Genomic DNA, 15547 nt, shown 5'->3' with positions numbered 1-15547 from the left:
AGTCTTCACCATAAGTCAAGCTTTCAAAATTTTTAGATAGTTGACCGCTAGCAACTTGTATATGCAAAAATGTGCTAACATTTTTTGTTCCGCACAACAACCAATCAGTAGCCAACTGTAATTTCGCAGTGCAGAGCTGAAAACGAAACCAGGATTCTTATTTCTGTATCGCTGTGCTAAATGCTGGAAAATCTGGACTGTCATCTATCCTTGGCAATTAAGAAAATATATTTATTTAAAACACATTGTACTATGGCCACTTTGTGTTTTCAACAACAGAAGTCAAATTATTAAGAATGATCTTTATTAGGCTGCATAGCTATTAGGATAGAAAAACAGTATTGTAGATTTCTGTCAAACCTTTACGTCCTAATAATAATAATATACAAAATGTGCAGACTTCACAGTATAATGTCGCCATTTACAACAATACATTTCACAGAGGATGGATAGACAATTTAGGCCACAACTAAACTAGAAATATTTCAGGTCTCTGATCAAATGTTTAAGTGAACTTTGGCTTACTAAAAAAACAAAACAAAAAAACAATAATACATTTATTATTGTTTTTTTTAGAACGAGAAAGAGATACAAACATGGTCTACGTCTCTACATATTATATTACTTTACAGTCTTTACTGCATGTAGCAGTGGGAAAGATGTATGATACAGTGTTTTGTTAACGTACATAGAGGGAAAGCTGACGGTATCCCTTAACTTGCTAGAGGTATGCGATTTTCTAAGCCAAGAGGTACATTTTGTCACCGAGCGCAGAGCTTGTTGCAATGCTGAAATGACTTGACCTGAGCTGCAGGCCACAGAAAAATTCAATGGAACTGCAGGATGTTGCTTTGTATGAGGGTCCTTGGTGCCTCTTCTGGTCTTATCCATAACAAGTGGTGTAAAGTTCAGACTGCTGTGCACGTATGAAGACAGATTACACATGCTCTGAGGTAGTCACCAATTCAAACCACTGCCTGAGGGCATCGCTAAGGGTTTCCGGAAGGGAGTTTACATCTCGAAGAATGATGTAGAATGGAAATGGAAATTGCTCCATATAAGATATCATTTTTGGCATTTCTTTCGGATTGGTAAAAATCGGCACTTTTATATCCAGGATGGAATCCTAAAAAAAACAAAAACAAGAGAGACTTAAAAAATCTAATTAGAAGGCACATGTAATTAGATTGCTTATAATTTAAACATTCAAATTTGAACTAAAGGTATGTGGCCATATGTTGATGTGGGTGTAATAAAAATCAAATAGGTTAGTTGCATCACTTGTAATACTTGATTGACAAGATCTTCTTGAACATGGTTAAAGTGGTTGTAAACCCTTACAACCAACTTCGACCTACAGGTAAGCCTAGATTAAGGCTTACCTGTAGGTCCAAGAAATATCTCCTAAACCTATACGGTTTAGGAGATATTTACCCGAAGACAGCGGCGCGCAGGCGCACTGGGCAGGCCCCAGATCGCAGCGATATGCCGCAAGTGTCGGCTCCCGTGCGCATGCACGGGCGTGACGTCATTGCGGCTCCGGCGAATCACAGTGCCGGAGCAGCGAGACCCGGAAGACGCTCCGGGATCCATGGCAGCGGCGAAGAGGAAGACGGAGGACCGCTTCGGTCTCAGGTAAGTTATGCATAATGAGCTAGTATGCTAAGCATACTAGCTCATTATGCCTTTGCCTTACAGGGTGTGTGTTTTTTTGCCTTTACTTCCTCTTTAAGACTTGGCTGAACTAACAAGGGCTACAGTAAGGAAAGCAGTAATGAGGCAGGTATCTAAATTTAATCTTAACCACTTGCTTACTGGGCACTTAAACCCCCCTCCTGCCCAGACCAATTTTCAGCTTTCAGCGCTGATGCACTTTGAATGACAATTGCGCGGGCATACAACACTGTACCCAAATGAAATTTTTATCATTTTTTTCCCACAAAGAGAGCTTTCTTTTGGTGGTATTTAATTACAGCTGGGAGTTTTATTTTTTGCTAAACAAACCAAAAAAAAGATGCAAAAAAAAAATCAGGTTTAATAGTTTGTTATAAAATTTTGCAAACAGGTAATTTTTCTCCTTCATTGAAGTGCGCTGATGAGGCGGCACTGATAGGCTGCACTAGTGGGCACTGATAGGCATAGTTAAGGCGGCACCGATGGGCACAGATAAGGCGGCACCGATGGGCACAGATAAGGCGGCACCGATGGGCACAGATAAGGCGGCACCGATGGGCACAGATAAGGCGGCACCGATGGGCACAGATAAGGCGGCACCGATGGGCACAGATAAGGCGGCACCGATGGGCACAGATAAGGCGGCACCGATGGGCACAGATAAGGCGGCACCGATGGGCACAGATAAGGCGGCACGGATGGGCGGCACTAAGGGGCACTGATAGGTACCACTGATAAATGGGACTGATGGGCACTGATAGGTGGCTCTGATAGGTGGCATTGCTGGGCACGGATATGTGGCACTGGGGTGCAGCACCTTTGTTGAGGTAGATTGTGGGCACCGCTGGGTGGCACTGTAGGCACTGCTGGGTGGCACTATGGGCACTGCTGGGGGGCACTTATTTTTTAATGAGGTGGCACTGGCAGGGCTGGCCGTAATCGGGACTGATGTCCCGATCACGGCCGCCGGCGATCGGCTCTTTTCTTTCTCCTCGCGCTGTCAACGCGAGGAGGAATAATAGCCGATCACAGAGCGCGCGCCCCTCAGGGGGCGCGCAGGCCGCTCGTGCACAGGACGACGTCAATAGACGTCGTCCCGGCAAAGGAGGTCCACGCTGTAGCCGTCATTCGGCTATAGCGCGGGTCTCAAGTGGTTAATATATCTAGTGACAAATATAAGGTGGCGGTAAAGAAAAGGGAAGTCTAATATTCAAGGCTTACTAATGTCCAATGTTCCTCCATATTGCAGGGAACAAATAGGATAAGGAAAAAAATTTACTTAATGAAGTGCTCCTTTCTCCAGCTGTGCTTCATTGAAAATATTAGGTTGTGTATGGTTTAGGGCGTAAGGCAGATAAACTCACTTTCACTGAAATGTTTGCCCGGAAAATAATGAATTGGCATAGTCTACATAAATGTTTAGCTAGTTCCAGAGACTCAAAAAAAAAAAAAAAACTGTATATAACATTTTCAATAAAAACAAAACAAAAAAAACATGCAAAATGCCTTAGAGATATTGGCTTTACCTTGGACGTTGGGTTATCCAAGATTATAAATATAATAAAGATGTTTGCATTGCGGGCTACTTGTACGGCATTTGTGACACGATCCTTTCCTTCCACAAATATTCCTCTTCCATCCGACACAATTATGAGGAGCTGGGCAGTTTCTTTAACGAAAAAACAAAAACTTAATACAAAATACCTACATCAGTAACACCAAAACACTAGTATTGGTACTGTGGGAAGAAGAATAACACTCCAAAATAGTTGCATTATGACTAGTACTAATTTTTTGATCTTTTGAAGCAGGGAGAGAGATTATAAGTGGCTGTAAAAGGCAGAAGAGGCTCTCTGGACTCTGTTCCTTCTCAATGGGTCCCGCTGCCATCAATCACAACCAATGAGGAAGGAGCAGGTGCGGGGCCTTGCTCTGGAGCAAGCATACATAAGTGATCCCTAAAAGCAAGCGGCTTGCTATATTGGCATGCAACGAGAGTGCGGATAGAGCCAGGCGTGCCCAGTGGGGGATCTGAAAAGGAGGAGGATTGGGGCTGCTCTGTGCAAAACCATTATATGGAACATGCAAGGATAACCGGGTTTATTTTAACAACAAAAAAAAATGAATCACTAATTGCAGTCCTTTCTTTCTATGAATTTCAATATATACTCTGCCCTCAGTTTTTTTTGTTTTTAAAAGGAGCTACTGTAAGCAATTACCTAAGCAACAATCAAGGAAAAATCACATCCTGATCATATATCATTACAGGGGATTGATACATTTTTTTAAATTGTGTAAATCAAAATTGACAGCATTTCTAGACAGAGGGTGAAATAAAAAATGTGTTGACTTACCTATAAATTATACAATATCTTGGAGTACAATACAAGACAAATGGCTGAGTCTTCATAGAGCCTGGCTTATAGGCTTTACCCCTTAGGTTTTTGGGGCACTGGCAAGCATTTGAAGGTATGTCTCCAACATGTTTCCCCTATAACCTTACTATAAGAGGCCAGGAAACACTCACCGACCAGGTGGAGTGAGCATGTAAAAGCGGAGGAGCTAGTGAATGGTGGAAGCAGTATGTCCCCTTGTGAGTTCCTGAGGGTACCACGAATAGGGAGTTTTGTCTTCCTGATAAAAGCTGTTGCTTTGAGGTGGACTCTCATGGCTCTGACTACTTCTAAACCGTGAAAAGTAAGGTTGCTTAGGAGCAGGGCACAAAGATGGCATGACTAGGTCTTCCCTGAGGTAGAAGATTGCTACCTCTTTAGGAGCAATAGATAATCTTGGGCGTATAACTACCCTGATGTTGTGGGAGAATGAGAAATTACTCCTTAGAAGAGAGAGACACTAAGACCCCCTTCACACTGGGGCATTTTTCAGACTCTTTTGGGCTAAAAATAGCGCCTGTAAAAATTTTTCCTGATGGGCCCAAATGGTGATTTCTGCAGGGCAGAGAACAGGATTGAGGTCCCAAAAATGCACAGGGTGCTGTAAGGAGGGCCCTATACAAGATACATGTTGAATAATTAAGTAGCTTAAGAGCAGTTTCTCAACAGGGGAAGGTGAAAGCGTTGGCGGTAAAGCGTCGCTAGTTTCAGTGGCACTTTACTGTAGTTTTAGCAGCGGTTAACAGGGCGCTTTTAACCCCCGCTAGTGGCCAAAGGGGTTAATACCGCTCATGTAGTCCTGCTGCCAAAGTGCTTTGGCAATGGTGCCCATTAATTTCAATGGGCAGGGGCGGAACTGCCCCAAAGATGTTGTTTGCAGGACTTTTTTTTTTTAACACACCTCTCTATTGTGATTTTACTCAGGCTTGCACACTGGAGTGACAGGAAAGGCACTTTACAGGCGCTTTTTTTTAAGCGCTAAAACACCTGTAAGGCACCTCAATGTGAAAGTGATGTACACCCTGAATGGGTCTTCAGAGACTGATTTAGTAAATACAATTCAAATATCTCCTTGATCGTTAAAGTGGTTGTAAACCCTCATATCCCCAGTAAAGTGACTGGTCTCAGGTAATGCGCAGAGATAAAACAAATCCTCCTACATGAGTTTTACTTGTTTATCTTCAGCCTGGCATCCCCCTTGGCAGAAACATCTCTTAGGACAACTCCAGATCAACAGCCCATTCTCCTGGGTTCAACTGAGGTTTACTTGGCACTTTTCCAAGCCAGGAGCTCTATCAAGTACTCTAGGAACTGGATGTGGAACCAAGACAGATTTCTGAAGGTTCAGTATCCAGCTGAACCCTCTAGGACTTACACCTTTAACTAGACATTGGACATGTTTCTGAAGCAGGTCGCCTAGATAGCCTGCAAGAAAAAACCCGGGGTCCTCAAAAACTCCAGAACCAGAGTCAACACCCTGGGGGCCGTACACAGGCAAAAGGGTATTGATAGTGGCGACCCTTCACTGCAAAAACACAAAAATGGCGAGGCTGGAAAATCAGTATGTGCAGGTAGGCGTTCTTTATATCCACCAATGCCAAGAGGCCCCCTTGATGAAGCATCTTCTGGAACTTTTTCAGAACCTTGAATTCCAGAACAGGTTGGAGACAGCAGCCATGAGACCTTTCCTCTGCTGACATAGGTGGAATGATTTTTTGGGAATGCAAACTTCACAGGGCCACAAAGGAAAAAGCTCTTTAAGCGCAAAAAGCGTGATGGAGGGGGGAAAGCAGCAAAACTCCATCTTTTAGCCTCTGGACACGACAATGCAGACCCAGCTGTCTGACACTTTGAGTCAGAATAACCACAAACGGCAATAGAAATTCCCTCACTTTAGTGAGTGGGAGTGCCCCTTGAGAGGGAAGAGGATTTGCTTCCGGAACAGGAGTCGTCCTGTTCTTGTTAAGGATTTGGAATGTGGGTTACTACTTAAGAGCCTGAGGGCGTTTTCTTATGAAAGCAACTAATCTTGGAAACCAGAGGTGTCAATGGATTATTAGTTACCACTGTCTTCTTCTTAAGGGCTAAGAGCGCACTTTTACCCAGTCATCTTTTGGATGAAGGCACTGGTCCAAACAAGTTTTTACCTTCAAAGGGTAGCCTCTCAATTTGCTCGCAGATAAGTTTTGCTCACCAACACTTGAGCCACAGAATCCTGCTCACATGGACAGACATTGTGCCCACCCGTGAAATTTGCCTTATGGAGTCTTCCAAAGCATACATCGAGAAATTCAAGGCTCTTGGACAGTCTTCTAGTAGCTGCCAAATAGCAGGAAACGCTGGGTCTGATTCTCTAAAGAGCATATGCTTTGTCCAAACTAAGAACCTAGCAAACTCCCACGCCACTCTTACCAGAGAGGAGGATGCCTTTATAAGAGGGCCTTTAAACTTGTATTCCTTTAAAAGGAAAGTTACACGAATTCTCCTACCTCCCCCACCTAAAAGGGGGGCCTATTTCGAGCCCAGATGGGGATAGTGCTGGATTCCTGGACTGGTAAAGTGTCTCTTTCGTAAAAGCCTCTTTAAAGACCAGGACCTCATCCACTGAAAGTGTCTTGTTTAAGTAGGAAATAGCCAGGCAAACCCTAAGTCTCCTACATGGGGGTACTGGTGGGCAAAACCCTTCTGAAAGGCCGTTTCAACAAGCCCTTGAAAAACCCCCAGAGCTGTTCTTGCAGTCCAAATATGGCTGTAGAAAATTCTCCCTTTATCTGAAATAAATAGAGGTCTGTTTCTCTAAACAGTAGATAAAGGTAAGGTATTCAAAGCTAATCTAACCCTTGGAGAGCTATTAAAGGGCAATGTGTGTAAGGGGTCAGCCAACCTGATAAAGGGATTTGGGAGCCCACACGATTGCCAGAAAATGGCTACCTCTGCATTCAATAATTACAATAATGTCTGATCAGATCAGATTTTGGCAAGGATATTGCCGCTACTAAGATTGTACCTAAATTAACCATTTATCAGACAAGCAAGAACTTCAAAGGAGAAAGATTCAATTGTTGTGAAGAAGGCATCAGTGCGCCCAAGAACGTCCAGAAAGCGTCAGGACTGTCTCCTACAGTTCATTCAGCTGTGGGATTGAGGTACCACCAGTGCAGCGCTTGGTCAGGAATGGCAGCAAACAGGTGTGAGTGTATCTGCACGCTCAGTAAGGTGAAGACTTTTGGAGGATGGCCTGGTGTCACGAAGGGCAGCAAAGAAGCCCCTTCTCCCCAGGAAAATCAGGGACAGAATGATATTCTGCAAAAGGTACAGGGATTGGACTGCGGAGGACCAGGGTAAAGTCTCTCTGATGAATCCTCTTTCCGATTGTTTGGGGCATCTGGAAAATACCTTGTCCCAAGAAGAAAAGAGCTACCATCAGTCCTGTGTCATGCCAACAGTAAAGCATCCTGAAACCATTCATGTGTGGGGTTTCTGCTCAGCCAAGGAAGTGGACTCACTCACAAATTTTGTTTAAGAGCACAGCCTATAATAAAGAATGATAAAAAAAAAAAACATCCTCCAAAAGCAACTTCTCCCCACCATCCAAGAAAAGTTTGGTGACAAAGCCTTTTCCAGCATGATGGAGCACCTTGCCTTAAGGCAAAAGTGATAACTAAGTGGCTTGGGGAAGAAAACATCGAAATTTTGGGTCCATGGTCAGGAAACTCCCGAGACCTTAATTACATTGAGAATGTTTGGTCAATCCTCAAGAGGAAGGTGAAAAAAAAACTCCCAGAGATTCTGACAAATGCCAAGCAATGATTATGCAAGAATGGGCTGCCATCAGTCAGGATGTGGCCCAGAAGTTGATTGACAACATGCCATGGCGAACTGCAGAGGTCTTGAAAAAGAAGGGTCAACACTGCAAATATTGACTCTGCATAAACTTAATGTAATTGTCACTAAAAGCCTTTGAAACGTATGAAATGCTTGTAATTATACTTCAGTATACCATAGTAACATCTGACAAATAGAGCTAAAAACACTGAGCAGACTTTGTGAAAATCAATATTTGTGTCATTCTCAAAACTTTTGGCCACGGCTGTATTTCTGCCAGGTGTATGCATCTCAACACTTGCAAAATATACTACTCGCTATAGTAAACAATTTAAAGTTGACCCAAGAGATTTTATGAAGATTAATTACATTGCCTTCACATTCCTTTTAGCTACTCATATTTGAAAGATGGAGCTCACCTGGATTAGTACCCAGAGATAATTGTTGTGCTGCTTCAAACATGGGGACTGAGGACTCCAAAAACTGCACAAAAACAGATTATTTACATTAGACCACACACCTCAAAAAGCCAGCCTTCTAACCAAAACATTCTGGTCTATTACCTGGGCAAGCAAAGTTTTCTTTTGTTGGAACTTGCACTGATTGAGGATTCTGGATCCAGACTGCTCGCTAAATTGTTCATGGAAAGGATGTAAAAGCTTGACGCTCTCTCCAAAACTAAATGTAAGACAGGGTTAGTTTGAGATTGACCATAGTTTACAAACAAGTTTGTTTTACTTTCTTAAAGGCTATTCAAGTTGAGCTAACTTTGCCTACATAAGTTAGTCAATTTGTTTTTCTAATGCTGGGTTCTGTCTGCAAATGTAATATTCAAACACCAAAAGTAACATTTGACAAGTGACTAGGGGAGGGCAGATACAAACCTATACACAGCAATTTGTCCCACTTCGAGTAGAGTTAATGCATTTCCAATCACAGCTAATGCTTCATATGCCAGCTAAAAAAGAAGGAAATTATTGTAATTCTAAAAGAACGCCACACTGGGAGAAATGTGCTGCAAGTATACAACCAAGGAGTTATTACCTGTTTAGAATGGTTATCAACCATACTGGCAGAATCATCAATAGCTAGACAAATCTGGTATTGACGCTTGCTGGGTTTTGTTCTTCTCAGCCAAATTTTGTCTTTTCTAAACTGACTGGCAATGTATGGAATCACCTTCCGCATATTCAGCCTCTTTCCTGTCCGATAATCACCTCTATAGAGGGAAGAAGATGTTTAGGAGATTCAAGGCTCCATTTAACCAGTTCTTTGTCGATCAAACAGTTATTACAGTATTATATTAGTGTAAGGAAATAAAGGATTTCTCCAAACAGCAACAGACTGCTTTTTTGTCAGCAATGTTACAATAGAAAACCCAAATTCAAGGCCAATCTTCAACATAAATTAAGGATTAACATTTTTTTTTGTCTAGGTAACATGTCTGCTGTTTACAAATGGTCTAAATTAGTTTTTTTTGTTCCTTAACATTACATTTTACTTACTTCAGTTTGGCTGCCTGTGTTGGCTCCAATATGAGCCTCAGTTGCTCGCACAACTGCTGAGACAGAGAACCAGTGAGCAGGAGGTATCTCTGCCACATTTCAGCTGCTGCTTTCTCCTAAAACAAAAGATAAATAGCAGTTTGTTGTTACACATACATAAGCCATGGAATGTAAAACTACAATTTAAAAGGTTTCTCTAGGGAACAGCAGCAATGAAATTTGTCTGCGAGAACACTCCTGGCTCTCGCTCACACTACCATGAAATATTACACAGCCACTGGGCTGAAATAATCGCAATCTACAGTGTAGGCAATAGCATTCTCATCCATTGCATACTGATGACGCTACAGATTTTTTGAGCGTTAGGTTCAGCGTTAGAGGTCGACCAATATAACGGCGGATATTTGGCATTTTTTAATTAATCGGCATCGGCCGATTGTGCTGATAAAAAGGCCGATTATATGTTCAGCGTGACTTCCAAAAGACTTCTGTAATATAAGTCAATGTAAGTTGCCTGAAGTTTATCTCTTTTCTCCTCTCAGGCTCGGTTCACACAGGGGCGGCACGACTTGCAGCGCCGCGACCTGCACACGATCAGCGGCGACTTGCAAAACGACTTCTGTATAGAAGTCAATGCAAGTCGCCTGAAGTCGCTCCTATTAGAACGGTTCCATAGTACAGAACGGAATGCAACTTGTCAGGCGGCAAAGTCGCCTGGACAAGTCGCCCCTGTGTGAACGAGCCTCAGGCAGTCTGCCAAGAAAAGATCAAAGAGATACAATGTTTCTTCTTCAATGGACTGAACTCCCTGTGTAGAGTTCTCAGTTTAACCATTTAAAGACTAAATCTTTTCTGACACTTGTTGCTTACAAGTAAAAATCCTGTATTTTCTACTAGAAAATCACTTAGAACCCCCAAAAATTATATATATATTTTTTAGCAGAGACCCTAGGGAATAAAATAGCGGTTCTTGCAATATTTTATGTGACGCGGTATTTCCAACGCAATTTTTTGGGAAAAAATACACCGATTTAAAAAAAAAAAAAAAAAAAAAAACAGTAAAGTTAGCCCCTTTTTTTTTCATCCAAAAGTTTTGAGTACCTGTTTTTGTGTATTTAATATACAATTTTTTTTTTTTTTTAAATCTAAATTATACATACAAGTGAACTGATTGGAGGTTTGTTTTGTTTAATAAATGTAAGAAATTTTCTGTATCACTTATTATTATAAAATAAATTACAAATATTTTTTGGTTCCCTCACGCTTCACCTTGCTCCGCTTGGGAAAGATTCATTAGTACCTGATGGTAAATGGGGACCAAAACAGACTTCAGACTTTACCCACCTCCTCCGCATCCCCAATAGGATGCGTTTGCCATTCTTCCAGCTGCTTTTCAAGCTCTCTTCTAAGCTCTTCTGGGTTTTCAGGGATCTGATGGAGACAAAGTATTAAGCGGATATATACAGTGCACAAAAGGTATCGCCAGTTAAAAGAAACCAATATAGTTGCTTTTACGCAGAATTACACAAAATACACAACTGAGCCAAAAGAGGAGCCAATGGTGTCACGTAATCAAGAGACAAGGAAGGAAACAAAGGTTAACCAAGAGATTAAAACACCTGCAATAAAATGAAACGCCTTACACAACAGGATTTTTGATGTACCTGTAAAATCCATATCTTGAAGAACATAGGAATTCATTCGTAGACCATGAGTTATATGCAGTTACCTTCAAGCGAGTCAACACTAGCAAAGGCTGTGCTGGGAATGCCCCCCCCCCCCCCAGTTTATCCATGTGACCCTTATCCACTGTGTGGCCCCAGATTTTTTTTTTTTTTTAGCAAGCAATAGCGAGATCACTGGAGAGGGACCTGTATACTGTACTTTAGTCCAAGCTATGGAATTTACAGGCAATCCAAAACGCCTCATACCTTATTTGTACAATACACTACAGGACACAAACTGGTTACTAGACCATGGGACATCCCCAAGAAATAATTCAGGAGGTGGGCAACAGTGACAATAGGCCCACAGTAAAAAGAAAGGTCAGTGGACCCAACCAAAATGAACAATAGAAGAATCTTGCAGTCGAAGCATGCATCAGCAGAGTTTCAAAAAGAAATCTGGCAAAAAATGGTTTTGAAAAACTGAACCGGAGGCAGTCCCTCTGGCTAGAGCCCCTCAACCTGCTTCCTGCAGCTCAGTATGTCAACAAGCAGTACAACGTAAAAATAGGAGGGGTGGGTGCAGTGTCCGTCAATGAACTTCAGAGAAAAGGATTTTACTGTGAGTATAAAAATTCTATTTTCTCTTCCGTTCATTGACGGACACAGTTCCTTTAAATCTTGACCATAGGGACAGCCCCAAGCAGTGTCAAAACGAGGGGTGGAAACAGCAGAACATAACTTCACCCACAACCAGAGGCACGCCTCAACGGAGGAGTTGCCACCTGAAATGGCAGCACCAGAACTTGTGGCCAACGTATGCATTAAAAATGCATTTACAACAGAATTGTAACTTTTCTTAAAAAAATAAATAAAATAAAAAAAAGGTGTAAATTGCAACTTTTACACAACGCAGCAAGCATCCGAAGATGCGCTTATATCAACTTTGTAGAATTTTGTAAAAGTGTGAACGGACGACCAAGTGCTTATCAATGAGTGAGACGCCAAGGGGCATTGGAAAAAGACAGCGAAGGCCGATATCGGTCCCTTGATGGTGCTTAAGGCAAGTTTCTGATCCACTCCTCGCTGTAAAAAACAGTAGGATCCTGGAAACCGAATAAGTGCGCAGACGCCACCCCATCTCCTCACACATGGAGATGTAGGCCTTCCACATACGATGGTAAATCTTCCAAGAAGATTTTCGTGCCCTCAGCATAGTACATATTACTGAGTCTGACAGACCTCGGTCCTTTAGCACCTGGCTTTAAACAGCCATGCTGTTAAAATAAAACCCATAAAATACAGCGCTATTCTTAAATATGGTTTGTGGAACAGTGAAAATTTGTGACAAAAAAAATAGTGAAGATATACAGTAAATGCAGCAGCAGCTTTAAACGTGAGATACCCACAATTCAAATACAAATTTTTTCCAAATAAGCTGCGCTATAATGATCCAAAAATACTATGTGAAACAAGTAAATAAATAAATAAATAAATCAAAACAACAGTTTGACAAAAAATAAACAAAAATGCATGTGTTCAAATGTTAGTCCTTTTCCCCATCAACAGAGATTCTGCTTGTAGTCTCCACCGTGTTTTATCACACCACACCAATGAAGAAAAAGTGTCATCAGAGTTGCAGAGAAAGACTTCCACCACCAACAATACTGACGCTTACCAGCTAAACTGATCCCATCTCAGAGATCAGATGTCGCCAATATTAAAACACTCCCTCTGAGCATGGACTGCATGGAGGATGTATCTCTTTAAGCGCTTAGTTCAAGTAGTTGGTATAATCCTACGGGCACACCGCTCATTGCCCAGCACATACATAAACGAGAGGAATCGCCATAGTGTAATAAAGTCATAAAATTTAATAAATTAAAAAGAATTACACTTACATCAGGTAGAAAAAGAATTTGCTTTCTAAAAAACAACAAGTTTGCCGGCCGGCTTCGTACAACGCAGGAGCGGCGTATTGACGTCACCGCGATCCACACTGAACCCGGAAGCGACGGGCAGCGTTGTACAAAGCCGGCCGGCAAACTTGTTTTTTTAGAAAGCAAATTCTTTTTCTACCTGATCCTTGAACGGTCCTGGTCTGCATCCTGACATGTCAGAACAGGGGCCGCCAGTCACTGCAGGGCCCGAGTCTGAATCAGAGCTTTTCCCAGGACCGCTGACAAAGTGTCCATAGGCACTGCATTATTTGCAGGTGAGCCGGTTGCGATTACAGGGATATCTGGGGAAGGAGCGCCAGCTTCTGACGCCATGCTGAGCCACCTCGTCTGCCACACTTGGGGACGTCGGACAAAGTACACAATGCCACCCTCCTAGCTGCTCACAGACTGAGTGCTGCCACTGACCGCTGTGTTCTGTGTCTAGTCACTGGTGCCCAGAGAGAAAAACCGCAATGTTCTGAGGTAAAATGACCCAGCACTGGAGGTAAAAACGCACCGAGGCTACAAGAAAATGACCGCCAGACTTCTATGAAATGGCTGACAGCCATGCTCTACAAAAACAGGAATATGGCTGTGGCCGCTGGAAAATGGTGGCAGCATATTCTGAGGTAATTCTTTACACAGGCACCTCACAGCACAGAAAAAAAGGGCAATAGACCACAAACGGACCTAGACAGTGCAGCCCCTGTCAAGGATCAGAGCCTCCCCGGAGAACCCCTGGCCCATGTACATACACCACACCTAATGCCCAGTCATGCAGCTTCCCCCGCAGGGGAAAGAGGGAAAACAGGCATAGGGTGAGAGGAAAGGGAGAGCGAGAGACCCCCTAATCGACCTCCTAGGGAATGCCCAGCTGCTCTATCCTGTTGAGGCGGGGAGAGCTGTACTTACCCATCTGTTCGGGATAGTTGGAGACATTCCACCACAGACCCATCACCCGAGCAGAATGGGGTGGCTGCTGGCCACGGCACACTGACACACAGCAGTAGCCCAGTCATGTGTATACCCTGGAGCATATAGCTCACCAGCCGCCCCTGGAGCAGGAGGGGCATGTTGTGGCCGACCCAGCGTGTAGCGAGGCCCTGCTCGCCCTCTATGGCCAGGCTGGGGAGACTAAAAGGATCTACATTATCCAGCCTGTCACCCAGCCGGCTGTTGATAGAAGATCACAGGATCAAAATCTTGCAGAAAAATCCCCAGGACCAATGGTCCCTTAAGGGAGCTTAGGTCCTTCTTCACTAGGCAGAAAAAAAACTGAGCTGCAGAAAGCAGGCTGAGGGGTTATAGCCAGAGGGACCGCCCCCAGGGCAGAGCTATATAGTTCTGCTGTTTTTACATGTCTTACATGTTCTGCCTAGTCCTTCCTGAAGGTGGCATGATAACCCTACAGTCAAGATTTAAAGGAGCTATGTTCATCAATGAACGAAAGAGAAATGAGTTCCATAAGTTGAGAAGAGATCACCCCTGAATGTTCACAGTAGATAAGAACCTATTACTTAAAGTGCAGTCCACCACCTTATAATAATGTTGGCAGGCTTACCAGAAGGTGTGGACTCATATACTGATCAGTATTGAATCAAGCAGTCATGAGGAAACACCTCAGCCAAATCCAGCACAGACAGACCAATGTTATAGAAATCACCCCATCCAAGAATAAAAGGAGAGGTTCCACAAGACAGTGGCAGTTTTAGGTACATCAGTCAAGGTCCATAAGTAAAAGGTCAGTCAGATTGTGTAGAGATCCAGGGGTGCGCAGCGCTGGTATTTTCTGGTGTCCCGGGCAGGATGGGAGAGCACAGGAGGGAGCCGTCACCAGGAAGTCTGAGTGTGGAGGCTGGATTTGTGCATGCGTTCCGAGGATTAGTGCTCCATCAGGCAAGTGTCCACACTTTCTTTGGTAAGCATGCCAACGTTATTACATAGTGGTGGATTGCACTTTAAGGAATAGGATTTTTGACTTACCGTAAAATCCGTTGGAGCTCATTGACAGGCACAGCTTTCTTTATTCAGAACCACAGGGTTATATTTCCCCCTACAGGAGTAAGACACTAGGCAGAAAAAAAAAAAAGACTTGGCTACGCCCTTGGGCAGTCCTAGGTGATATACACCCCCCTCTCTGCTATAGTTTTTCAGTTATGTAACAAGCAGTACCAGAAGTATTAAATCCATAGAAGGGCAAGTGCTCTGTCAATTAAAGAGAAACTGATTTTACGGTCAAAAATCCCATTTTCTCATTGACAGACAGCCTTTTTTTTATTCAGAACCATAGGGACATTCCAAAGCAGTGCCAAACGTGAGGGGTGGGGCAGCCAACAAAAAAAACAGGCCAAGCAGACAACCTGGAGTTCAGTGAGAACAACTGGAGCTCAACCTGAACAGCGAAAAAACAAACAAAAAAAAAAAACGCTTCACAAGGGACAACCCTCTAGACTGCAGCCTGCAGAACCTTGTGGCCAAAAGAAGCATCCGCAGGCGCCAGCACATCCACCTTGTAAAATTTTGTGAAAGTAAGCACCGATGACCAG

At 43.1% G+C, this 15547-nt stretch overlaps 1 protein-coding gene across 1 annotated transcript in view; it reads right to left on the bottom strand.

The window, feature by feature from the left end:
- Positions 1–287: 287 nt before the first annotated feature.
- The window catches only part of MDN1 (midasin AAA ATPase 1), a 462551-nt gene continuing 447291 nt past the window's right edge, over positions 288–15547 (bottom strand). The window contains exons 95-102 of the mRNA XM_077487249.1: positions 10742–10828; positions 9398–9513; positions 8937–9111; positions 8777–8850; positions 8456–8570; positions 8312–8375; positions 3201–3343; positions 288–1126 (exon numbers count right to left, since the gene is read on the bottom strand). Of these exons, the coding sequence (XP_077343375.1) occupies positions 938–1126; positions 3201–3343; positions 8312–8375; positions 8456–8570; positions 8777–8850; positions 8937–9111; positions 9398–9513; positions 10742–10828 (963 nt within the window). The 3' untranslated portion in view covers positions 288–937. The remainder of the gene's footprint in view (positions 1127–3200; positions 3344–8311; positions 8376–8455; positions 8571–8776; positions 8851–8936; positions 9112–9397; positions 9514–10741; positions 10829–15547) is intronic.

This window comes from Lithobates pipiens, unplaced genomic scaffold (assembly GCF_037356315.1).
Source record: "Lithobates pipiens isolate NorthernLeopardFrog02 unplaced genomic scaffold, aLitPip1_a1.2 Scaffold_18, whole genome shotgun sequence".
Taxonomy (NCBI): Eukaryota; Metazoa; Chordata; class Amphibia; order Anura; family Ranidae; genus Lithobates; species Lithobates pipiens.
Note: the sequence above shows the minus strand (reverse complement) of the source record. Positions and strands in the feature narration are given on the sequence as shown.